The sequence below is a fragment of the Bufo bufo genome, chromosome 6 (genome assembly GCF_905171765.1).
Source record: "Bufo bufo chromosome 6, aBufBuf1.1, whole genome shotgun sequence".
In the NCBI taxonomy this organism is placed as follows: Eukaryota; Metazoa; Chordata; class Amphibia; order Anura; family Bufonidae; genus Bufo; species Bufo bufo.
The window spans coordinates 50,255,801-50,283,340 of record NC_053394.1 but is presented as its reverse complement, the minus strand read 5'-3'; the positions used below and the strand labels follow the sequence as shown (position 1 = coordinate 50,283,340).

Sequence of the window (27,540 nt, the reverse complement as noted above, 5' to 3'; positions counted from 1 at the left end):
TTGAAGCGTCCCCATCACCATGGGAATGCCTCTATGTTAGAATATACTGTCGGATATGAGTTAGATCGTGAAACCTCATTTCCGACAGTATATTCTAACACAGAGGCGTTCCCATGGTGATGGGGACGCTTCTAGTTAGAATATACTACAAACTGTGTACATGACTGCCATCCGATCTCTTACAGGGGGCCGTGATCAGCACAATTAACCCCTCAGGTGCTGCACCTGAAGGGGTTAATTGTACTATCATATCCCCCTGTAAGAGATCAGGGCTGCCAGGCAGCAGGGGGCAGACCCCCCCCCCCTCCCCAGTTTGAATATCATTGGTGGCCAGTGCGGCCCCCCCCCCCCTTCCTCCATTGTAATAAATCGTTGGTGGCACAGTGTGCGCCCCCCCTTCCTCCCTCTATTGTAATAATTCGTTGGTGGCACAGTGTGCCCCCCCCCCCCGCCTCCCCCCCCCTTCCTCCCTCTATTGTAATAATTCGTTGGTGGCACAGTGTGCGCCCCCCCCCCCCCCCCTTCCTCCCTCTATTGTAATAAATTGTTGGTGGCAATCATTGGCCCCCCTCCCTCTATAGCATTAACAACATTGGTGGCCAGTGTGCGGCCTCCCATCTTGCGCCCCCCCCCCCCCCCCCCGATCATTGGTGGCAGCGGGTTACTAGCAATAGTACAAGATTCATACTTACCTGGGAGCTGTCATGTTCGTGTCCGGCCGGGAGCTCCTCCTACTGGTAAGTGACGGTTCATTTAGCAATGCGCCGCACAGACCTGAGGCTGTCACTTACCAGTAGGTGGAGCTCCCGGCCGGACACGAACATCGCAGCAGCAGGTAAGTATTAATCTTCTACTATTGTACTATTGCTAAGTAACCATGGCAACGAGGACTGTAGTAGCGTCCTGGTTGCCATGGTTACCGATCGGAGCCCCAGCGATTAAACTGGGACTCCGATCGGAACTCCGCTGCCACCAATGATGATGGGGGGGAGGGGGGGGGAGATGGGAGGCTGCCCACTGGCCACCAACGTTGTTAATGCTATAGAGGGGGGGGGGCAATGGGGGGCGCACACTGTGCCACCAACGATTTATTACAATAGAGGGAGGAAGGGGGGGGGGGCGCACACTGTGCCACCAACGAATTATTACAATAGAGGGAGGGGGGGGGGGCCGCACTGGCCACCAATGATATTCAAACTGGGGAGGGGGGGGGGGGGTCTGCCCCCTGCTGCCTGGCAGCCCTGATCTCTTACAGGGGGATATGATAGTACAATTAACCCTTTCAGGTGCCGCACCTGAAGGGGTTAATTGTGCTGATCACGGCCCCCTGTAAGAGATCGGGTGCTGCCAGGCAGCAGGGGGCAGTCTTGTACACAGTTTGTAGTGTATTCTAACTAGAAGCGTCCCCATCACCATGGGAACGCTTCTGTGTTAGAATATACTGTCGGTTCTGAGTTTTCACGAAGTGAAAACTCAGCTTTGAAAAAGCTTTATGCAGACGGATCTTCGGATCCGTCTGTATAAAAACTAACCTACGGCCACGGATCACGGACACGGATGCCAATCTTGTGTGCATCCGTGTTCTTTCACGGACCCATTGACTTGAATGGGTCCGTGAACCGTTGGCCGTGAAAAAAATAGGACAGGTCATATTTTTTTCACGGCCAGGAAACACGGATCACGGATGCGGCTGCAAAACGGTGCATTTTCCGATTTTTCCACGGACCCATTGAAAGTCTATGGGTCCGCGAAAAAAAACGGAAAACGGCACAACGGCCACGGGTGCACACAACGGTCGTGTGCATGAGGCCTTAAACTGATGAATGGTGGGAGTGCTGGGTGTGAGACCTTGACAGATCACATATTCACAGTTCATACTACAATGAAATGGAGTGAACCAAAGGGAGAGTTAACTTTGGATAAAAGTTTCTTTCTATTCTCTGTGACTGGGTGAATGAATGAGCCGAGCATGTATGTGTAAGTGGTAGCTGGGAGAGACAGCGATACAGTGTATATGGCCAGCCTAACAAGCTACCACGTCTATAGTATATGGGGTGCCACTGGTTTGAGTGGCTGCATGTAATTCTATATTTCCACTGTAGTGGCCACTGCAGGGAAGATGAGCAGCCGACAGGAACCTCCTCACTAGCAATCACATGATCAGCAGTATTGTCTGTGATAGGATACCCTTTTAAGAGATGTGCTCCCTCATGTATGTTTATGTATACTGTGGAAATCAACCATTATTTTTTACTGTCCATTAGGGTAAATCTTAAACAACTATGGAGGCAGGTCAAGTGGCTGTTATGGGGACACAGACTGGGTTGTGTTTCTCCTGGGTAGTCAGTCTTAAAGGGGTTTTCAGGGATTACTAAGGTTGTTAACAGATATGCTCATATATTATTTTTATTTGGACTCTCCTGACCCGTTTTCACCAAGTAAACAAATCGCTCTGGTTGGTTACATTCTGTAAGTAGCACTTCCTGTTCCTGTATCCAACCAAACCCACAATGCACTTCTTCCTCTACAGCACCGCCCTTAACAATGCCCAGCGGGTTTATAGCTCCTCCCACTCAGCTAGTCACACAGACACTCCCCTATCACTGCCCCACCCACAGACATAACATCACAGTAAGTAAGAGCGAGCTGCATGGACATGGTCATGTGACCACAGCCCAGAACAGGAGATAGGAGCAATAAAGGTAAAAGAAATACATTACAGAATTACATCTAGCGTCATAAAGGATTATTTTTAAGGATGTTGATGCAAACTGAAAAACCCCTTTAAAGATTATGACACTTTTCTCTCACACAAGTGGCCCTGGGATGTGGGAGCGGACTTTTTTTGAACCATTACATTTCCGCTCTCACACACGTTAAAGCTATCCGGCCGGCTGTTGTTCCGGCTGCTGTATTTGGCATTGCCGGATACTACCACTCACTGTCTGAGCTCAGTGACTATAATGGGACCTGCTGGGGATCTGGCTGGTTTCAGGCATGAGTCCTGGAAACAGGCCAGGTACAATTATAGTCAATGGGGTCTGGCAGTGCTCCGCTCCTCTCCGGGTATGCCGGATAAGGCTACTTTCACACTAGCAGCAGCATTCTCCGGCAGGCTGTTCCGGCGGGTGAACAACCTGCCGGATCCGTGCTGCCGCTAGTGCATGCGTGCCGCCGGAGGTCCGTTCCAGCCCCATTGACTATGATGGGGGCACGGCTGTTCCTCTGCCGTATAGCTTAAACGCATATGTGAAAGTGGCCTGATTTGGACTCCTCCTTCCTGTAATAAGGGCCCCATATGAATATACACAGATTTATTCTTCTTTGTTTTTAGCGTATACATTGGTGTTTATTTCAGGCAAAGCTCAGCTCACACCGGGTCACAGATAATTGGAAAGAAACCTCACACACAATATCTGGGAACGCTTTATGTCCTGATTGGGGATGAGAATACAGTTGCCAAAGTTCTTGCTACATTAGACATGATTAATCGCTCATTTACATGAAATTCAGAAATCTCCCGAGATGTAATGTGGGATACGGAGCAGATTGTGCCGTCAGGTGCTCACGGCAAGAAGTAAAAAGACAAGAGGGAATCCTCTGTCATCACTATATATACCGCACTTGGAATCTAATTACCCTCTATAACTTCACTGCCTTTGTGACCGCAAATAATTACCAAACTATAAACGATGGAAAGAAACATTCAACATGTGAAATACACCAGAGAATAGAAGACCTAGTAATATAAAAAATATCATGATAAATAATTATATTCCCCATAATAAAAATTTCCTCCAGCTCTCGTCCCACTTAAAGTCAATATTCATCTGGTCAGATTATTAACAACAGCCGCTGTACAAAAGACCCAGGCAGTAGTTTACGTGTTTCGGACAAACTTCTTTGTCCTTAGCCTACATTCACATGACCGTATGAGTTTCATGGTCCGCAAAAAAAATGGATGATGTCCGTATAGCATCCAATTTTATTTTGCGGATACATTGTAAACAGACAAGAATAGGACCTGTTTTATTTTTTTTTGTGGGGCTACGGAACAGACATACGGATGCGGACAGCACACGGTGTGCTGTCCGCATTTGTTGCGGAGCCATTGAAAATGAATGTAGCGCCCAAACAGTAAAATCATACAGTGCCCAAAGAACACCCTCAGCTCAACAAACTAAGGAAACGTATCTTCATCATGTTTAGTTCCCTTTCCTTAGGTTTGGGCACCAAGTGCTAAATGAAAGGTGCAAGCTGTGGGCGCCCAGGACAGTGGTGCCCCATCCGGCAACGACCAGCAATGCGACTGTTCACATTTCCGTGTCAGTGTCGCGTTCGTAAAAAAAAAGCGTACATGTTTCTTCCACAAAGTTGTCTGTGAAGGATCAGTGGTTAGTACGTGTGTCCGTTTTTACAATACGTGTGTCATCTGTAATTCACGGATGTTGCTCAGCTGAAAATGAATTTGCAAAGAATCTCCCATTAGTCTTCAGTGAAGAACGGATGCAAAACGGACAAAACACAGACGCCATGTTGGGCGTGCTTAGTCTGCACCATGGATCAAAGTAGTGCATGTCAGTAAAAAAAAAATACTGAAATGTGAACAGACATTTAAATCAGTGCTGTCTGTGGAAAATGCGGACAGCACAAGTCAGTGAAAAACGGAAATGTGAACAAGGCCTTACACTGCAGGCGGCCCTGGCTGTAACACACGGCATGACTTTCATATGAGATGTGAATGGTTATGTTTTGTACAATTAATGAGTTGTCTACTCCATTATATTAGTGACTATCCTCGGGATAGGCCCTCAATATCTGATCGGCGGCGGTCCAACCTTTGCACCCCTGACGATCAGCTTTCCTGCAGCAGCACCAACCCCAGAATTAATTCCAGCTCTGTCCTTTGTATAGCAGACGGAGCAGGTTACTGCGCTGTAGCTTTCACTGAATGAAATGCTGCAGTAACCAGTTCTATCCACTACACAATGGATGGAGCTGTGGAGTCATAAGCTACAGCAAAACACCTGATTGGTGGGGGGTTGCGGGGCGTCAGATCCCTGCCAATCAGATATTGATTGCCTTTTATCTATGGGCTACGCATGGGTATTGCAGCTCCAGTCAAGTAAAAAAAGGGCCGAGCTCAATACCACACACAGCCCATAGACGAGAGTGGCGCTGTTTCTGGAAGGGAGCAGCAATGCTTTCCTAATCTCATACAACCCCATAAACATTACATTGGTCAAGCAGATCGGTAAGAGTCGCTGCGCAAACCCCTCGAGCAAATGGTCACAGAACGTAAGCGACGAGAGGCATATTCAGTCCTCTAAAATGAATTGACTGTTCCAGTGATGCTAATGACGTCTCGTTTCATACTCCAACCTGGTCCTAATGGAGGTAAAAAGCCATATTCTAAGCCGCACGCAGTCAATAGGCACAATTGCTCAGCTCAGACTGCTGATATCAATCTGTATAATGTCACCGCGGTGCAGCGCTGTTTGTCAGTAATACGACTGCCTGCAATTCGCTATTAAAACCTGCTACACTACATCTGACAACGCCGATCTGAGCACAGCTATCAGTCCGCGCTCGCAGAACATGACAAGCAAACTAAGCTCCTAATTGCCCCCTGACAGTTCTTCAATTGACCCTGCGCAGAGTCTTGCAAGGAATGTTGTTTAATGTACAGTAGGGAGAGCTGTCAGCATAAATAAGGATGGCACCGCTGCCGCGCAGACATAATTAGTATATACATCTCCGCATTAACCCAATAAGTAACTGCTACGTCTGCAAACGCTATGTGACACACGCCGGACAGATGCATTTCTATTCCCATGCACACGCTGCCTCCATATAGAGGATTTCAGAACTAATGCAATGAGAAGGTCAATGTCACAGAATTTCTCTATGACCTGTAACGTGACCGCTAGCGTCCTACTAGTAACCTGGGAAATGGACCGCAAAAGCTTTGCTAGTTCAAATTAAACAACCGATACTAAATAAAATCTGTCTGAAGCATCAATTGCATAGGAATGTACTGGAGGAAATTCCAGGGGTTGTCCACAGATGCGGACGGGTCTGGTATATCTGGGGTCCCAAGCAAAGTTCACTGCTAATCCCTGCCCATTGTACCACTAACCTCCGCACCCGTCGGACCACTATGGCTAAGGGCTCATCATGCACACGAACGTATTTTGTTTCCGTGTCCGTTCCGTTTTTATGCGGAACCATTCACTTCAATGGGTCCCCTCCAAAAAACAGAAATGACTCCATGTGAATTCCATTCAGTATTTCCGTTCCGCAAAAAAATAGAACACGTCCTATTATCATCCGCATTACAGACAAGGATAGGACTGTTCTATTAGGGACCAGCTGTTCCATTCCACAAAATACTGAATGCACACAGACCTCATCCGTATTTTTTGCGGATCTGTATTTTGCGAAGTGCAAAATGCATACTGTCGTGTGAATGAGCCCCAACTCTCCACTTAGCAGTGCAGTCTGGGCACTTCTGCTACTGCTCTACAGCTAGGAAGAGCCCCCCTCCCCCCGGGCACCCCTGTATCAGAATCTTTCAGCCAATTGCTTGTAGCCAGCACTGGGCAACATGATTTCTGGTTGGCATGGAAGTTCATTACTGTCCAATGATTCATGGCAATAATCACATTTCCAATTATGACAAGTTCTAGTCCTACTGCTGGGACCCCAATGATCACGAGAATGGGGACCTCGTTCTCGGCTGTCTCCAGAACTTCCACACAGACGAATGGAAATGCAGTGCACATGCCATTCATTTCAGGGGGAAAGCGGGTCCAGGGTCCCCTTTCTCATGATCTGTGGGGGTCCCTGTGGTAGGACCCCCACAATCTAATAGTTATAGGATGGGGGCTAACTTGTCACAATTGGAATGACCCTTTACTATCTACATTCCTTAAATGTAGATATTATTTATTTCCCCCATGTACACTGCGTGCAGAATTATTAGGCAAATGAGTATTTTGACCACATCTTCCTCTTTATGCATGTTGTCTTACTCCAAGCTGTATAGGCTCGAAAGCCTACTACCAATTAAGCATATTAGGTGATGTGCATCTCTGTAATGAGAAGGGGTGTGGTCTAATGACATCAACACCCTATATTAGGTGTGCATTATTATTAGGCAACTTCCTTTCCTTTGGCAAAATGGGTCAAAAGAAGGACTTGACAGGCTCAGAAAAGTCAAAAATAGTGAGATATCTTGCAGAGGGATGCAGCACTCTTAAAATTGCAAAGCTTCTGAAGCGTGATCATCGAACAATCAAGCGTTTCATTCAAAATAGTCAACAGGGTCGCAAGAAGCGTGTGGAAAAACCAAGGCGCAAAATAACTGCCCATGAACTGAGAAAAGTCAAGCGTGCAGCTGCCAAGATGCCACTTGCCACCAGTTTGGCCATATTTCAGAGCTGCAACATCACTGGAGTGCCCAAAAGCACAATGTGTGCAATACTCAGAGACATGGCCAAGGTAAGAAAGGCTGAAAGACGACCACCACTGAACAAGACACACAAGCTGAAACGTCAAGACTGGGCCAAGAAATATCTCAAGACTGATTTTTCTAAGGTTTTATGGACTGATGAAATGAGAGTGAGTCTTGATGGGCCAGATGGATGGGCCCGTGGCTGGATTGGTAAAGGGCAGAGAGCTCGTCCGACTCAGACGCCAGCAAGGTGGAGGTGGAGTACTGGTTTGGGCTGGTATCATCAAAGATGAGCTTGTGGGGCCTTTTCGGGTTGAGGATGGAGTCAAGCTCAACTCCCAGTCCTACTGCCAGTTTCTGGAAGACACCTTCTTCAAGCAGTGGTACAGGAAGAAGTCGGCATCCTTCAAGAAAAACATGATTTTCATGCAGGACAATGCTCCATCACACGCGTCCAAGTACTCCACAGCGTGGCTGGCAAGAAAGGGTATAAAAGAAGAAAATCTAATGACATGGCCTCCTTGTTCACCTGATCTGAACCCCATTGAGAACCTGTGGTCCATCATCAAATGTGAGATTTACAAGGAGGGAAAACAGTACACCTCTCTGAACAGTGTCTGGGAGGCTGTGGTTGCTGCTGCACGCAATGTTGATGGTGAACAGATCAAAACACTGACAGAATCCATGGATGGCAGGCTTTTGAGTGTCCTTGCAAAGAAAGGTGGCTAAATTGGTCACTGATTTGTTTTTGTTTTGTTTTTGAATGTCAGAAATGTATATTTGTGAATGTTGAGATGTTATATTGGTTTCACTGGTAAAAATAAATAATTGAAATGGGTATATATTTTTTTTTTGTTAAGTTGCCTAATAATTATGCACAGTAATAGTCACCTGCACACACAGATATCCCCCTAAAATAGCTAAAACTAAAAACAAACTAAAAACTACTTCCAAAAATATTCAGCTTTGATATTAATGAGTTTTTTGGGTTCATTGAGAACATGGTTGTTGTTCAATAATAAAATTAATCCTCAAAAATACAACTTGCCTAATAATTCTGCACTCCCTGTATTCCAAAGGAGGAAATAAACCTGTGAAGAGCTTATGTTCATCACGATCCCCCTGATTCATAAGTATAGCCAGATCAGGCTACTTTCACACCTGTCCATCAGTGGATCTCAAAACCACAAGAAAACGCATCCGTTTGAACAATACGACCGGCTGCATCCGTTTAGAACGGATCCGGTTGTATTATATCGAAAATTAACATGCCAGGTTCATTGTCAATGGGGACAAAACTGAACAGACTGGAACGAAGTGCACCAGAATTTTTGCGTGCGTCATGGGAAACTGAACATGCCGATCCGGCATCAAATACCACTGTAGGTCAATGGGGGCCGGATCAATTTTTTTTTGTGTCCGAAAACCCCCCCAGATCTGGCATCATTGACTTGCATGGTTTTTTTATGCCGGATCTGGCATGTTCAGTCTTCCATGATGCAAGCAAAATCACTGTTTGCATCGGCTTTGTGTCCGCATGGGAATGCAACGGAACTGAACGGAATGAATTCTGGTGCACTCCGTTCCGGTTTGTTCAGTTTTTCCCCCCATTGACAATGAATGGGGACAATGCTGAAGCGTTTTCCTCTGTTTTTGAGATCCTGTGCCGGATATCAAAACGGGAAAGGAAAACGCCGATGTGAAAGTAGCCTAACTTAGATTTGGCTTTATGTACTGTTTGCATATATAGACATAAGGCCCGATTCAGATTTCTGTCCGCAAAACACGGACCTATCTGGATATCCGGATGGTGTCTGGGTGTGTGGGCATTTTTTTTCTGGAGCCATACATTTGAATGAAAGTGTCTTCGATGGAAAATGGACAACATGGTGCATGCTGTGATATTCTCTGCACAGACCAAAGGACCAGGGCGAGCATCTGAATCTGCACAATACACCGGGTCTGTGCGCTGTCTGGGTGCAGTCAGGGCAGCGCATGGATACAAATGTCTGCCGGGGGAATCACGTTTAAGGCCAGGTTCACATGGTCAGTGCTTTGCAGTTTTAAGGCCTCATGCACACAACCGTATTTTCTACGGATCGGATAAGGCTCCATTCATTTCAGCGGGGCTGCGAAAATTTGCTGTCCACATCTGTATGTCTGTTCCTCGGCCCCATAAAAAAGAGAGAACATGTCTTATTCTTGTCTGTTTTGAGGACAAGGATCGGACGTTTCCACAGGAATGCACTCCGTGTATCGGTGTTTTGTGGACCTCACACATATGGCTGTGTGTATGGGGCCTAAGCCAAATCCAGGAGTGAAGCCTTCAGAGAAAAGGTATAATGGAAAGAGTTGTACCCCTTCTGTGTTTTGGATCCATTCCAGGTTTTGGCTTACAAATACCCATGCAAAATACTGATGAAATACTGACCGTGTGAACGTGGCCTTAGGCCTCATGCACACGACCGTATGTGTTTTGAGGTCTGCAAATTGCGGATCCGCAAAAAAAATGGATGACGTTCCGTATGGCATCCGTTTTTTTTTGCGGATCCATTATAATAATGCCTATCCTTGTCCACAAACTAGAAAAAAATAGGACATGCACTCTTTTTTTTGCGGAGCAACGGAACGGACATACTGATGCGGACAGCACATGGTGCTTTTGCGGACCCATTGAAATGAATGGGTCCGCATCCTATCCGCAAAAAAAAACGGAACGGACACGGAAACAAAATACGGTCGTGTGCATGAGGCCTTAGGCAGATTTTCACCCGAATTGCAGAGGAGATCTTATGTAGTCACCATTCAAAATCCAAAATTACCCTCGCCTGCATGTGAGATGGGTTAGGCCCAGGTCACACACATCAGTTGTGAGCGGCCAGCTATTTTAGGCCAGGGGCTGGACACAACTGATACATATGTAGTGCACTATACTGCACAGATCCGGCATCTATACATGGATAGCGCCAGACAGAAAAAACGGAGCATGCGGTATTTCTCTCTCTGGTGCTATTTGACACCCGGCATCACAACTGGTACGCCAGACGTATGAGAACATGGAAAACTATGGGATCAGTTCTGGCTTCAGTTCCCCTCCGGCGGGAAACTGTCCCAGATCTCTGGATATATGTGAAAAGGCCTTTATAAAAAGTATGGAAAAGTATGGAAATTCGGTTTTTAACTCTTAATGTACCATGACCCTTCTTCCATTTGGCAACGCTATTTTATTGGGTAATAAAACAAGCAAAGAGATATTAGGACCTCATTTAAAGGGGTTTTATGTGAGTGAGATACTGATGACCTATCCTTAGGATAGGTTATCAATATCTGATTGGTGGGGTTCTGACACCAGGCACTGCTGCCCACCAGCTGTTTGAAGAGGCTGCGGCTCTCTGGTGAGCGCTGCAGCCTCTTCACAGCATACCAAGCACAGCGCCGGTCATTGCATAGTGGCTATGCCTGGTATTGCAGCTCAGGCCCATTCACTTGATTGGTACTGAGCTGTCCCTGTGTCATGTGACAGATAAACGTGGCCTAGAAAGGGGCTGCAGCCGCTTTAAACAGCTGACCGGCAGCAGTGCCGTGAGTCGGACCCCCATCGATCAAATATTGATGACCTATCCCGAGAATAGGTCATCCTTATCATCGTATTCCTGGAAAACCCCCTTTAATTAAAGAGCACCTGTCTCCTCTCCTGACATGTCTGTTTTAGTAACTACTTGCACTCCCCTGTGTAATAACCATTCTGGAGCATTCCTCTGTTATTCATACTAGAAGTTTTTAAATGAATGCCAACAGTCTGCAATAATGGTCCATCTGGGTGTAACCAGTTTGGGGTATCTGACACTGGCAGCTCTGACTGGAGAGTGGGGGACTGTGCAGGGACTGTGCAGGGACTCCTCCCCCCCTCCCCCCTCCATGGTAACACCCAGATGGACCTCTATGACAGACTGCTGCCAATTCATTCAGAACTTTTAGCAGTCAGAAAAAAATAATAGATGCTCCAGAATGGTTATTACATGGGGAATGCAAGTAGTTACTAAAAGGGACATGTCAGGAAGTGATCAGAGAATAGCAGTAAGTAGAAGATCAAATATTAATAACCTTGGGGCATAGTATTTACCCACAGGTATACAGGGAAAAAAAAATGCTGATCAAATACACATTATCCCAAAGCCGTTCCCGCTGGGTATGGCTGCAGATATCAAATACAAGGTTGAAGCTTTTGAGAATGAAAATTGCATTTCTGCTGCTTACAAAAAAAAACAAAAAAAAAAAAACAGGCGATCTATTCTAGGTTTTTTTATAAGTATGATAAGTATTTTATGTATCAGGGACATCTATCTCTTAAATTACATTGGGAGAAGAGAAGAGATCCGAAATAAATATATAAATAAAATAATAAAAAAAACCTCTCCACAGACAATGATAAAGTAGTTAGCGGATAATAAATATTTGTCAGCCCTTGTCACATCTGCACAAATTCCGCTATTAGTGAAGAGACGCCGCGCGGATAGAAATAAATAGAGGCTAGAAAATCAATGCATCTTCAGCTCAAGCAGTTGCTAAACACACAGAAAAACATCTTCATCCAACAAGCAGGCCGCTGAGAAAATTCCCAAGTCTTGCCTCGCTGCAGCGAAGGAAAATTTAATCTTCCCAAATACTCATCAGGGCACTCCATCCTGCAGACCTGACAGCCCCACTTATAATTAATTATACAATTTCGATGGGAATATCGACTAAACCCAGCCATATATCATAGCAAAAGTCAATAGCCATGGACACATTCAATCATGTCCCAGCCAATGATTACTACTCTTAAAATACAATAATTATTTTCAGGAGCCAGCTCGAATTAAATTTCTGTCAGCTTGGTACAAGACCAGCGCTTGATGAAGGATGCGATGGATTTTTTTTGGGTTGAATTCGGCCCAGGAACATTTATCCTTTAAGATAGGTAGTTTGTTTTTTAGCGATCATGGTGCTGCGTATTTAACTAGACCATGAAGATTAGATTATCTCCTCTGACTCATTATATCATTTATCTTTTTCTTGCCTCTGTGGCTGGATGAGAAGATTTTAGCTACCGGTTTTTTATTCTTAGGGCTATACCCAACACAGGCTTCAGGCAGAACCCAAGCATATAAAAAAACAACAACACTAAAACGATGGTTGGAAGCGGTTTTTCAAAAACAGCGCCCCTCTTGTCCATGGGCGGTGAATGGTACTGCAGCTCAGCTCTGTAAAAGGGTAACTGTCACCAGGAACGGACTGGGAACTTAAAGTGGCCCTGGAAAAAAATACTAAAAGTGGCCCTGTTTTGTAGTTGGGTCCAAATTGATGGAAGGCAGGGCCAGCAATACCGTATTGCGGCACAAAATACATCCCCAAAAACTTCCACTGGCCGGCCGTTAAAGAGAACTGTGATTTCGTAGTAAAGAGGTCACAGAGAGGCACGGAGCATTATCAGTCATGTTAATGCTCCGTGCCTCTGCAGTCTGCATCGGGTCTTGGCACTCTTTCACGGAGCGGATGCCACGCACGGCATCCGCTCGTGTGAAACAGCCCAAAGGAAAATTTCCCTATAAGGTCAATGGCCAACCCGCCCCTACCTGTTACCTGGAAATTCACTGTTAAAAGGCTACATGCACACGTACGTTGTTCGTTCCCGTGTCCTTTCCGTTTTTTTTGCGGATAGGATGAGGACCTATTCATTTCAATGGGTCCGCAAAAAATGCGGACAGCACACGGTGTGCTGTTTGCATCAGTATGTCCGATCAGTAGCCCCGCAAAAAAAATAGAACATGTCCTATTCTTGTCCGTTTTAGGCATCGTTACAATGGATCCGCAAAAAAAAAAAAAAAAAAAAAACAGATGGCATACGAATGTCATCCGTTTTTTTGGGCTGATCCGCAATTTGCAGACCGCAAAACACATACGGTCGTGTGCATGTAGCCAAAAGAGCATCTGTCCCCATGATCAATCCTAGTAAACCAGACATACTAAAACAAGCCCCATTTCCATAACTCCCAAGTGTCCCTCTTTTCCATCTATGGTATAGATTTACATTATTGCCTTTACAATATTGACCCAGAATGTGTTTCCCTGGTTCCTATCTATATATTAAAGCCCGTCTTACATATTATTTAATTATTTGATGCAATTTGGATTTTAGAAATTTTTATATTCCGATTTTTTATTTTTTTTTACACAACAGCACATAAAATTAACTACTGAAGTATACAAATATGCATGAAAGCAGTGAGGATACCTGGCCCTGTCTATCTCACTGTAAGGGAGTGGAAACAGGGATAGGTCGACATGAAGCAGGGCTCCGAGGGGCTAGGCCAGCCCTTCCATGCTCTGAGCACCTCATTTGCATACAAGTAAAAATAAGAATTTCTCTCCATCAGTAATACTCATCTTAGTCAGCATGATCAACCCTAGCAGGTGGTATGCTTGGTTTATTAGGGTTGATCATGGTGACCTTTAGACCGGGCACAATGTCATGTAGCTGAATATAATGAAAGCTTTCACTTACCAATCTGTTGCTTCATTCTCAAGAAAAAGTACTTTTACCCAATATTTAAATTAGCAGTCAAGTGCACCAAGGGCGGGCCCAAGCCACTGTGTGCACCCTTGCTCCACTTGTTAGCCCCTCACTCCTTCCTAATTGACTGGAGTAGGTTTCTGCATAGTCATCCTACCTGGGCCTGTAAAGACTACAGGGCTGTATGAATACATTACATTGCCATTTCCCCTCGTCATATCTCAAGGAGTCAAACACTAACACAAATTATCTAACTATTAGATAGGTGGGACCCCAGTGATCACAGGAATGGAGACCCTGTACCCATCCGTATAATGAACGGAGTGGCAGGTTGGGCATTAGAACTGCTGCTCATCTGCAGCGCTCTATAGCAGCTCTAAATGGAGCGGCAGTGCAAATAATAATTCTCGACCTGCCGTTCTGGTGATCATTGGGGTGCCGGCAGTGGGACCCCAACCGATATCTTATAGTTATTCCGATAACTTGTAAGGCCGGGTTCACGGTTTTGTCAGTCAGAAGAACAGAAACAAAACAAATATGGATACTGTATTTTAGGCAGCAGTTATGCTCAGTTATGCACATTTTGCATCCGTTTTAGCCATTTCTGTGCCATCCGTTATTATAGATTTAAAAAAGTCCTACAAAAAGTTTTTTCCCCCTCTAAAATAACAGATCCTAGACGGTCACGGAAATGGCCAAAACGGATGCAAAATGTGCATAACTGAGCATGACGGATACTTAAAATACAGGATTTGTTTTTGTTGTTGTTTTCGGTTCTTCTGAGCGTTCAGAAGAACAGAAAACGAAACCCTGAAAACATTAGATCTCAGCAGAGGTTTCTGTGACATCTAGACACTGAAGTTCCACAGCAAAATACAAAAGCCTCAGTTCAATGTGAACGGGACAGATTTCAGCCTCTAGATGTAGACAGCAATGTTATCCATCACTGACAGCAAGCAGAGATCCTTGAAAAGACGAAGAATTGCAAGTCATTGTGATAGAACTTTTCATTATACAACGAATAAGCCATAAAGGAATACTCACCGCAGTGCCATTGTTATCTCTAAAAACCTCTTGATTAAAATAATCAAATAATTTCTTTTCTATTTGTAGCACGACCTGGCAAAATCAAGAGAATACGGACACGGTAAGAGAGCATGATCAACGAGTGACGATATCAGCAGAAGAGTACGCAGCGGTATGTTCTGTACATCTCAACATACTCAAAGGCCTTCAATCCTTTTTGGTGACTTAAAGTGGATATGCATGATCTCCTCTGTAATGGCGGCACATTACAGCTACAGGTTAGTACTCCTGGCAGCCAAAATGGCACAAAAAAGGAGGTGACTTATCAAGCCCCTGCGCCAGGAAACTTGGTGCTCATTTTTCACCAAGTCTCTTCTTGCTCATTCAATTGCAACTTTTTGCATTCACCACTTTTCTTTAAAAAAAAATTTTTTTTAAAAAAGCAGCGAGCCATGGGTGGGAGGCTCACCAGATTTAGAGGGGTTTTCCATTATTTAGATGCTGATGGGCTATCTTCAGGAATAGTCATCAATATCAATTGGTGGGGGCCCAACATGGGGCAGTCCCACCGATCTGCTGTTTTGGGCAGCCACTGGCACTACAAACTATACAGTAGAATGAGCCGGTAGCACACAAGTCTGTGTAGTTGCTGTGCCAGGGTACTCCAGCTCACCTCCATTTCAGATGAATTGGAGCTGAGCTGCAGTATGCTGGAAACAGCTGATTGGTGAGGGGGTCAGGTGTCGGATCCCCACCGAAAAACGCACTGATGACGTATCCTGAACAAGAGAAATCAATATCCAAAGTTCTGGAAAGTACCCCTTTAAGATTTCTTACACCAGAAAATCGTAAATTACACCCAAAATCTTTGCAGTGTGTAGCACCGATTAAATCATATGCTAAAAGTGCAATGCGTTTTTTACGGATTTCAGAAATCGCATAAAAATTTTATGCGGTTATGATGCATTTTCTACACATTTCCTTCCTCTTAAGGCCTCATGCACACGACCGTTGTGTGCACCCGTGGCCGTTGTGCCGTTTTCCGTTTTTTTTCGCGGACCCATTGACTTTCAATGGGTCCGTGGAAAAATCGGAAAATGCACCGTTTTGCAGCCGCATCCGTGATCCGTGTTTCCTGGCCGTGAAAAAAATATGACCTGTCCTATTTTTTTCACGGCCAACGGTTCACGGACCCATTCAAGTCAATGGGTCCGTGAAAGAACACGGATGCACACAAGATTGGCATCCGTGTCCGTGATCCGTGGCCGTAGTTTAGTTTTTATACAGACGGATCCGAAGATCCGTCTGCATAAAAGCTTTTTCAAAGCTGAGTTTTCACTTCGTGAAAACTCAGAACCGACAGTATATTCTAACACAGAAGCGTTCCCATGGTGATGGGGACGCTTCTAGTTAGAATACACTACAAACTGTGTACAAGACTGCCCCCTGCTGCCTGGCAGCACCCGATCTCTTACAGGGGGCCGTGATCAGCACAATTAACCCCTTCAGGTGCGGCACCTGAAAGGGTTAATTGTACTATCATATCCCCCTGTAAGAGATCAGGGCTGCCAGGCAGCAGGGGGCAGACCCTCCCCCCCCTCCCCAGTTTGAATATCATTGGTGGCCAGTGCGGCCCCCCCCCCTCCCTCTATTGTAATAATTCGTTGGTGGCACAGTGTGCGCCCCCCCCCCCCTTCCTCCCTCTATTGTAATAAATCGTTGGTGGCACAGTGTGCGCCCCCCATTGCCCCCCCCCCCCCTCTGTAGCATTAACAACGTTGGTGGCCAGTGTGCAGCCTCCCATCTCCCCCCCCCCTCCCCCCCATCATCATTGGTGGCAGCGGAGTTCCGATCGGAGTCCCAGTTTATTCGCTGGGGCTCCGATCGGTAACCATGGCAACCAGGACGCTACTACAGTCCTCGTTGCCATGGTTACTTAGCAATAGTACAATAGTAGAAGATTAATACTTACCTGCTGCTGCGATGTTCGTGTCCGGCCGGGAGCTCCACCTACTGGTAAGTGACAGTGACAGGTCTGTGCGGCGCATTGCTAAATGAACCGTCACTTACCAGTAGGAGGAGCTCCCGGCCGGACACGAACATCACAGCTCCCAGGTAAGTATGAATCTTGTACTATTGCTAGTAACCCGCTGCCACCAATGATCGGGGGGGGGGGGGGGGGGGCGCAAGATGGGAGGCCGCACACTGGCCACCAATGTTGAAAATGCTATAGAGGGAGGGGGCCAATGATTTGCACCAACGATTTATTACAATAGAGGGAGGAAGGGGGGGGGGGCGCACACTGTGCCACCAACGAATTATTACAATAGAGGGAGGAAGGGGGGGGGAGGGGGGGGGGGGGCACACTGTGCCACCAACGAATTATTACAATAGAGGGAGGAAGGGGGGGGCGCACACTGTGCCACCAACGATTTATTACAATGGAGGAAGGGGGGGGGGGCCGCACTTTCCACCAATGATATTCAAACTGGGGAGGGGGGGGGGGGGGGGGGGTCTGCCCCCTGCTGCCTGGCAGCCCTGATCTCTTACAGGGGGATATGATAGTACAATTAACCCCTTCAGGTGCGGCACCTGAGGGGTTAATTGTGCTGATCACGGCCCCCTGTAAGAGATCGGATGCTGCTAGGCAGCAGGGGGCAGTCAGGTACACAGTTTGTAGTATATTCTAACTAGAAGCGTCCCCATCACCATGGGAACGCCTCTGTGTTAGAATATACTGTCGGAAATGAGGTTTCACGATCTAACTCATATCCGACAGTATATTCTAACATAGAGGCGTTCCCATGGTGATGGGGACGCTTCAAGTTAAAATATACCATCGGATTGGAGAAAACTCCGATCTGATGGTATAAAAGGGACTCCGGACTTTACATTGAAAGTCAATGGGGACGGATCCGTTTGAAATGGCACCATATTGTGTCAACGTCAAACGGATCCGTCCCCATTGACTTGCATTGTAATTCAGGACGGATCCGTTTGGCTCCGCACGGCCAGGCGGACACCAAAATGACTTTTTTTTCATGTCCGTGGATCCGCCAAAAATCAAGGAAGACCCACGGACGAAAAAACGGTCACGGATCACGGACCTACGGACCCTGTTTTTGCGGACCGTGAAAAAAAACGTTCGTGTGCATGAGGCCTAAGACACAGGATCACCACATAAAACTGCATTATAATTATCTGTGGTTTTAATGCGACCGAGGCTTTCCCCATAGAAGTCTAAGGCTGGGTTCAGACCTGAGCGTCTTTGATATGCGCGTTTTTGACGCGCGTTTTTTGCAATAGTAAACGCGCGTTTGTGTGATTGACTGCAATGTCCTATGGCCACAAACGCGCGTCAAAACGCCCCAAAGAAGCTCAAGTACTTGTTTGAGCGTAGGGCGTTTTACAGCGCGTTTTTCAGCGCTGTAAAACGCTCAAGTGAGAACCAGGGCCATAGGGAAGCATTGGTTTTCATGTGTTGAGCGTTTTACAGCGCGTTTGAACGCGCTGTAAAACGCTCAAGTGTGAACCCAGCCTAAGACAGAATAAATGCTTCATAATCCTGTGTTTTCCATGGCAGATGCAACACAGATAGCTGGAAAATGTGAACCTCAAAACTCATTGGTTTGTAATTTACTATTTTAGTACATAACAGAAAACTGCAAAAAAACTGAACTTGTGAGTTAGTCTACTTTCACATTCGCGTTTTGGCTTTCCATTTGTGAGATCCGTTCAGGGCTCTCACAAGCGGTCTAAAACGGATCAGTTTGCAATCTAATGCATTCTGAATGGGAAAGGATCCGCTCAGAATGCATCAGTTTGCCTCCGTTCCGTCTCCATTCCTCTCTGCTTGCAGAGTTTTGTTGTCCGTCTGATAAAACTGAGCCAAACGGATCCGTCCTGACACACAATGCAAGTCAATGGGGACGGATGCGTTTTCACCGACACGATCTGGCACAAATAGAAAACAGATTCATCCTCCATTGACTTTCAATGGTGTTCAAGACTGATCCGTCTGGGTTATGTTAAAGATAATACAAATGGATCTGTTCAGAACGGATGCAGACTGTTGTATTATCTGAACTGATCCGTCCACGACGGATCCGCACAAGACGCGAGTGTGAAAGTAGCCTTATACAGTATGTGAACATTTTCAGGTAGTGTTCCACTATCACACACCTCTGATTTTCAACATGACCAGTACATACCTTGCGATCATTTTCCGATTCCCGGAATATCAATTTGTCTACCGTGTTGCTGTCTGTCGCATGAACAGTTTGCATTGTAGTTTTTGCACAAAGTGTCTGAAAAAGAAAAAAAGTTGCTTTAGCGAATGGCATAATACTGCATAAAAGTACGGTAACAATCCAGACTACAACACATTCCAGTGTCTACAATTATTATTATATTTATTCCAAGCGCAAATTTATCCAGCACCCATATCACCCTTGTGGAAAAGTAAACGCCACCTTAATTCAAACGAAAGGCTTCCTATTAGAACAATTAATAATTATAATTTATTTATATAATTTTATATAAAAAGAATATAATTTAATATGACATCAATCTATATAATGTTAGTTATTTATACATTCATATGAATTATTACATTTTTATTTGTAGAATTTAGAATTAGAATTTCACATATTCTTTTCAGTTAATTCTACTTTCACACTTGCGTTGTTGTTTTCCAGTATCGAGATCCTGCAGAGCATCTCAATGCTGGAAAAAGACGTTTCCGTTTAGTCCTCGTGCATTCTGAATGGCAAGAGATCCGTTCCATCAAAACTCTGTTTTGTGACGGGACACAAAACCACTGCAAACTGCGGTTTTGCGTCTGGTCATAAAAACAGAAAAAAAAAACACGGATCTGGCAATGAAAACAATGTAAGTCAATTGTGACGGATCAGTATTTTTTTAAATCCTCTGCTGGATTCTCAAAACCAGAATTAACAACGCAAGTGTGAAAGAAGCCTAAACCTTATCATGGCATTAGCCACAGCAAAAGCATATGCACATCTGAATAGCTGAGGAGTCATTAAAGGGGTCCTCTCACTTCAGTAAGTGGCATTCATCGTGTAGAGAAAGTTAATACAAGCCACTTACTAATGTATTGTGATTGTCCATATTACTTCCTTTGCTGGCTGGATTCATTTTTCCATCACATTATACACTGCTCGTTTCCATTGATACAGACCACCCTGCAATCAATCAGTGGTGGTCGGGCTTGCACCAGCCTATGTGCGCTCCCATGGTCCCGGCCACCAGAAAGGCTGATGCTTTTTCATATAGTGTGCAAGCATGACCTCCACTGATGGATTGCAGGGTGGTCTGTAACCATGGAAACGAGCAGTGTATAATGTGAGGGAAAAATGAATCCAGCCAGCAAAGGAAGCAATATGGACAATCACAATACATTAGTAAGTGCCTTGTATTAACTTTCTCTACATGATAAATGCAACTTACTGAAGTGAGAGGACCCCTTTAAACCCAGACAGCGGCCCATGACACCATAACTTTGTCAATTTTAGAAATGTTGCTAAATTTATTCGATTGGTTAATCATGCTTTATGGCAGAAATTTCAGTTATTATTTAAGGGTGCAGTTACTTTTTCCCCCATGGCTGATCTAGATGCTGCGGTGCTGCGCACCAATAAGACAAAACCATATGCTTCTATGCAGGGTCTACTTTGCCTTCCAAATAAAAAATGGGAGGAATGGGTTTTTCACACACATATAGATATCTACCTTTCAGGGCATTTTGCTCGGCTCCAAAGATAAAACTGTTTAATTGTGGTATTAACAGCATTTTATTAACTTGTGATTAAAATGTTTTGCTGAATTTATTACCTTTGTTAACAAATGACTGGATTATATAGTGCGAACAATACGACGAACGCCCTGAGGGCACCGGCTGGTGGTATGCCGCAGGTTTCTTTCACAGCCCTCTCTTTCCATAAACAAAATCGGCGTAAATTTTTTTGCAATGCCCATTTTTCTTTTAAGCCATCTGTGCCCGCCTGCACTTTCAAATGGTGGGATTCACAAGTCAGAGGTTCCCAAGGGCGTTCTTCTCTGATACCACGGCATTGAAATTCAAAGCACAGATTAGCTAAATCGGGTCAAGCCCCCCAAAAAAAGAAGGCCTTTGGACTTATGTGTCACAAATCAGTCTGGTCGCCTTTAAACAGCACACAAGATTAGAACAAGCATTAGGACAAGCCCGAGGGGCAAACCGGACGCTTTCTAAAGCTGGTTTGTAAACCCCTAACAAATCGCTCCATCTTTCACTCATTTAAACTTTCCAAATGAGGGTCAATATGCTCCCCTAGCATCCACATGCTAATGCGCTTAAGTGCGCTTAAGCAGCTTTGCAGAGTGAAAGGGCCAAAAAAAAAAGGCCTCCCAAAACACAAGGGAGAGCTCCAGCCAGTGTCTCACAGTCATTGTAGCCATCAGAGAGCGGTGGCAATTCAAGAAATTCATGATTTCTGCCCCTTAAAACCATGTATTTTAGAAGGCATTTCCCTTTCCACTGCTTTATCTTTTGGACCTCTGACAAAAAAAATAAAAAAAAATAAAACTTTTACAAAGTAGAAGAGAGACTGAGAACTACACGCATGGCCTTTATCCCTGACCACACAGAAGAAAAAAAAATTAGCAAAATGACGTGAAATCCCTCCAGTTATACTGAGGGTCATTTCAGATGCAATTGGGGCATTCTTCTTTTGAACGGCTACAGTCGCGGGCAACCGAGCAGAACATTTTCAAGAGCCTGATCGCCCCCTTATCCTAAGGGTCTGGTTTCAAGTATTTATCAGATAATATAATATCACTGTGGTCAAGCAGCTGAATGAAATGTGGAAATTCCCTATGGAATAAGCGGCAATTGTCTCAGTCCGAAGTTTAATATTCTTTTAGGTATCGATAGGTTCCAAGGTAATGGATAGAAGAAACCACGACAAGAACTAATTAGCAAAGTATAAATATACAGACGTTCTCAAAATCTGGAAAGAAAAGCTTGGCATCAGAGCAGGTGTTGGTAGAGTTAACTCAGCCATTGTGCAGCGAGGACGCAGATGATATAGTATAAAATGGGCGCTTGGTAACAAAGTACCTGGTGAAGATGTATTAGAACATGGAGCACAGTAGAAGACCTACAGCCAATGCATTCCATTAGGACAACCCTTATATGCCAGTTTTGTGAGCAGCGGAGATCAGAGTGCTAAGACCCCCCCTTCACAAATGCCATAATGAACCGGCAGAAGTTGAGTGCTGAGAACCTGAGGGTCTTCTAGGCTCTAGTGGGAGAGCCAAGAAGAGAAAGTCTATGTCCCAGACACCACTAACCACAAGAGGGATGAGATAAAGTAGAGAAGATGGGCACAGCAACTCACCAGAGAGGAGCACTGGGGCAAACCCTCTGGAGAGCCAGGTACAAACATGTATTACCTGGTCACCCATTAACTTTAATAGAGTCCATGTAATACCACACACCCCCAAGCTAATCGCTGAGGGTCTCAGATGCTGAACTTGTGGGTCCCTATTTTTAAAAGTTGTCCAAATGGGATGACCTCTATAACTGGAAGATTCTAAAGGCTGGTCTGAATGTTTAGCAGTGGTGGAAGACTGTTGGCCAAGACTTGTTGAGCTATATTGACCTATTCATTTATGCTTAGTATCTTTAAAGGGGTGGGATAGGATTTTACTATTGATGGCCTACCCTCAGGATAGGCCATCAATATCTGATCATTATTGGTCTGACACTCCACACCCCCACTGTTCAGCTGCTCTGCAGTTGCCCCGATGCCAGAGCTCAATCCACTGCGTGGTGGACAGAGCGACGACCAGTTACTGTTGGCTGATCCTGAAGATGGTCCATCAATAGTAAAATCCTGGAAACCCCTATAAGCACTGTATTTTATAAAGTGCTTCCAAGCTTATTTCAAGAATAAAATGTCACAATGTGAAGAAGATATTGAGACTCTGCTCATATTTTTCCACATTTTTTTTACAACTCTCTGCCATCTTAACTGTAGTTCTGAGCTATACGACCCTTCACCAGCCATGACTTCAAGACTGGTCACTATTAGCAGTACGGATAATTGAATAAAGGAATTAGCAGCAACCAGGGGGCAACGGAAATGCACAAAGCTTGAAGAAGCAACACTTGAGAACTTAAAAACCCAAATCTTATCAAAGAGTCCTGTAATGAGATCACAGACTTCTGCACTGCTCTCAAATTAATCACACAATTGAGATCCTAAGGAGTCTGGAGAAAAAAAAAAGGATTGCCTATGCAATGAAAGATGAAAGGGCTAATGTATATAAAACAGATGCTTGAGGATGCAGGGGGTTAACTCCTACATTGCTGGACAAGCTCCATGACACCCATATTGTAGCCACCCAGAGAGAGGGGTATAAGGGACTTTCTAGTACAAAGTTTCCTGCCACAATCCAAAAACATATTACTGACCGGGTATTTCGCCTCATATGAAAAAGTGGTCCCGGTGTATGTGTGTGCTTCACAAAACAAAATGAGTATGTATGCCAAACTGGTTACTGTCTACCGTATATAATGAATGGGAAATAGAATCTATGGGCAGAAGGAAAAAAAAAAAAAAAGTCTTCGAAGAAGAAAATCTAAAAATGGATCAGATCTAGACAACATAAAAAGTACTAAAACGTTCCTGTACTGGAGCCTGTTTTTGGCAGTCGGCAAAGGAGGATTGCTTGATTGTGTTCACCGAAATGATCATCAATAGTTGATTTTATTGGTCTATTGCTAGTAACAAGGCAAATTGATTATTGCCTACAGCAGTAAAAAATATTTTACTGATTTTTTTGCTTCTTCTGGTTACAACCACAAAAAAAATCACTTCTCACCATCTCCTTATGGGAGGTTTTTCACTGGAAGAATCCGTAGCAGAAATGCAGACCTTCAAGAGGTAAAATGATCAAATCTTGTGCACCAGTAAAGTAGTCCCAGAAAGGGTCCATTCAGATGAACGCAAGTGCTCCGGTCCGCAATGCACGGACAGCAGCTGTGTGCACTCCCTTTGGGCATGTGGACCTATTGACTTGAATGGGTCCACAGTCTGCAAGATATGGCAAAAGATAGGCCATGTCCTATCTTTTGTGGTGCGGAGGCACGGACCCAAAAGCACTTCCGAGCATTTGCTGGCACAGAGCCCTTACGGTCGTCTGAAAGGACCCAAAGTCAAAGGATTTTTGCACAAGCGCTCTGTAAAGAAAATTTTGCAACCTTTTTGGGGTTTTACATGGCAATCACCACTTTTCCTAAAAGTGTGTTGATAAAGGCCATGTGCAAACCAGACTTTTTGTGGCCCCATTGTTAAAATGTCTATTCTTTTCTGCAAAACGGACGAGAATAGAACATGCGCTACAATTTGCGGCACGGCCATACGGACGCAGACAACACACAGGTGACATCCGTTTTCTGTCGGCATTTTTTCCGGCCCCATAAAAATAAAATATGTCTATGTGCGATCAAAAAAATGCGGATAGGATGCGAACTGAAGATATGGTCGTGTGAATGAGGCCTTACAATAACGGACACCAGAAACTAGCCTAAATTGTAGGTCAGTCTACAATAGCTCATAGTTGGGGTCGATTTTATTTTTTGGACCAGGGATGGGCCCAATTTAATAAATAGATTTTTGGGGACTCCTATACTGATGACCTATCCTCTTGCAGGGAATATCAAAATCTGTGGGGGGTCCGACACCGGGCACACCTGCTAATCAGCTGTTTGAGACTGCTGGCATGTGTGCGGCCTTCTCACAGCTAAGGCTGCAAGCTGCGTTTTGGTGTCCGCCTCCAGAGCGGAATGGAGGCTGAACGGAGGCAAACTGATGCATTCTGAGCGGATCCTTATCCATTCAGAATGCATTGGGGCTGAACTGATCCGTTTTGGGCCGCTTGTGAGAGCCCTGAAACGGATCTCACAGGCGGACCCAGAAACGGCAGTGTGAAAGTAGCCTAACCAAGCACAGCGCCATACATTGCATAGTGGCTGTGCTTGGTATTACAGCCCAGGCCCATTCACCTAAATAGCACACAGGCATGTGCCAATGAACGTGACATCAGTGGCCTAGAAAGAGGCGCCGCAGCTCACGGGAGAACCTTGTCCTCTTCAAAAAGTTAATTGGTGGATGTGCCAACACTGATCAGATATTGATACGGAGATCATCAATATATGAACTCCGAAAAATCCCTTTAAGAAGCTGCTCCTTCTAATGAATTAGGCACAATCTCCCTGCAGCACAGAACTGATAGGTCTTAATAATGTCCTCCCTATTTGTGAAACCCACCCCTATAGCCAGCAAAGGATCCCATGCCACAGTGGTGGGCCAGTTCAACCCCGGAGATCAATTATAATCCGCAGATCTCAAAGAGAGAAAATACAAGAATCTAGTTGGTGGACATTGAGGAAAATGCTCAAAAAAGTGCCCGAAAGTGTTAACATTTTTTTAATAAAGTGTACGAGATAATCATCGTCCTTTATTTCTCCATCTTGCTTTCTGCCAGGCGATTTGGTTTCCTAATCAAACAGATTGCACAATCATTTCTCACACCAGACATCACTGAATGGAGGCAAATAGACGGAGCAGACACAGAGAACAGTTGCTCATCTGGACGGCTGGGCATAGAGATGCATTCATCTGCGGCCACGCGCCACAAGGTCCAAACGGCAAAGCAAACGCAGAATTTCCAGTACAGATGTCAAATAACCCTTTATGGGCGAGGTTATTCCCAGCGACATATGAGCCACCGCACCCGACGCTTTGCAGGATCGTTACTTTCAGTCGGGTGGCTGTGCCAGAGCAAATAATCAAGTATGAATATCAAAACCTGAATTTCTCTTTTTCCGGCTCCTGTGCCATGCGCGACATTGACTGGAGACTACTTCATGATCTCCATATCATAGCGGATTCATCTGTTCACTTGACTAATGCACAGTTAGGATTGCGAAAAAATACTAACTTCTATATTTAAGTAGTCAGTTTAGGATCAGATAAAAGGATCAGCTTTTTTGTTTTTCTCTAGAAACACTGCCACCCTTGGCTGTAGGCTGTGTCTGGTATTGCAGTTTGGCCATATTCACTTAAAGGGGTTGTGTCATCTCAATCCTAGCAATATGCCACCAATGTCCCATTACCTGCACCTACTCTAGAACGGAGCCCGCAAAGAGAAGGAAAGCGGGCCGCACACGTGCAGCCAACCTCCATTCATTTCCAAGGGAGTCCCGAAAATAGCAGAGCGCTGGCTTGGTTATTTCCGTCAGCCCCATAGAACTGAATGGAGCGGTAGCCGCGGTGCACTTCCTAGTCATTTCTATGGGACATCCGAAAATAGCCGAACATTCCGCTCGGCTATTTTTGGCACCCCCCATAGAAATAATTGGAGGGCAGTCACTCATCCTCTTTCCTTCATTTTGCGGGCTCTGTTTGAGAGATAGCTGCGGGTCCCACCTGTGGGACACACACAGCGATCAGACATAGGTGGCATATCCCAGCGGTATGCCACCAATGCTTAAGATGACACAATCCCTTTAAATAAGGCTGAGATGTAATACCAGACACAGCCTACGGTCAAGATTGGTGCCATTTCTGAAAAGAAGAGACAACATGTGGGTCTCGCAGCCGGCGAGGAAACCATCTGACAGCCAGTGAGTATTGTGCACAGGCCCCCTTCATCAGGACAGGACCCATGCAGGACACTTGCTGGGGTCGGACGACCGCGCATCGCCAGATTGGGCGGGAGAGTATCTTTGGCATACCCCCTTTAAGCAGCAGCTGGATTTGCATTGATCAGAATCATATATGCATCTGTGAATTTGATAGGAGTATCCAGTAGCGCATCCTGCAGGGAGCCTGATGACGTTTTATTTGGCCCTGCTGTTTGCTGTGAGGGTGCGGCTACACGTGCACGTTTTTTAATGCAGTTTTCGAGCCAAATTCAGAAGTGGATCATAAAAGGAGAGAAATTATTAAGGAATCCACTCCTGGTCTTTGCTTAAGGAAATTGATACCTTGCAGCGCTGGGGTCCTGGGTTCGAATCCGAGCAAGGACAACATCTGCATGGAGTTTGTATGTTCTCCCTGTGTTTATGCGGGTTTCCTCCAGGTACTCTGGTTTCCTCCCACACTCCAAAAGACATCCTGATAGCGACCTTAGATTGTGAGCCCCATTGGGGACAGCTTGATGCTAAAGGCTGAAAAGAGCTGCGGAATAGGCCAGCGCTATATAAGTGCATAAAATAAAATGTTAGATCTGTCTGCCATTATTTTTGAAGGAGGAATGGAACAATGCTTCTCAGACTGAGGAGCGGGCGGGGAGGACAGGAGAGGTCACATACTGCGCAGGAGAGGTCACATACTGCGCAGGCCTTTTCCTGTGGTCGCACCAGTCACTGGTTTAGCCACGATGATCCATCAAACAAGATTGGTTTTGTTTTGCTAAATTCAGGGACAAAATT

General features: G+C 45.2%; 1 protein-coding gene across 1 annotated transcript in view; it reads right to left on the bottom strand.

Annotated features, from left to right (window-relative positions):
* Positions 1-27,540, bottom strand: part of INPP5A (inositol polyphosphate-5-phosphatase A) — a 439,951-nt gene that overhangs the window by 52,962 nt on the left and 359,449 nt on the right. Inside the window, exons 10-11 of the mRNA XM_040439018.1 lie at positions 19,247-19,342; positions 15,054-15,128 (exon numbers count right to left, since the gene is read on the bottom strand). Coding sequence (XP_040294952.1) covers positions 15,054-15,128; positions 19,247-19,342 — 171 coding nt within the window. The remainder of the gene's footprint in view (positions 1-15,053; positions 15,129-19,246; positions 19,343-27,540) is intronic.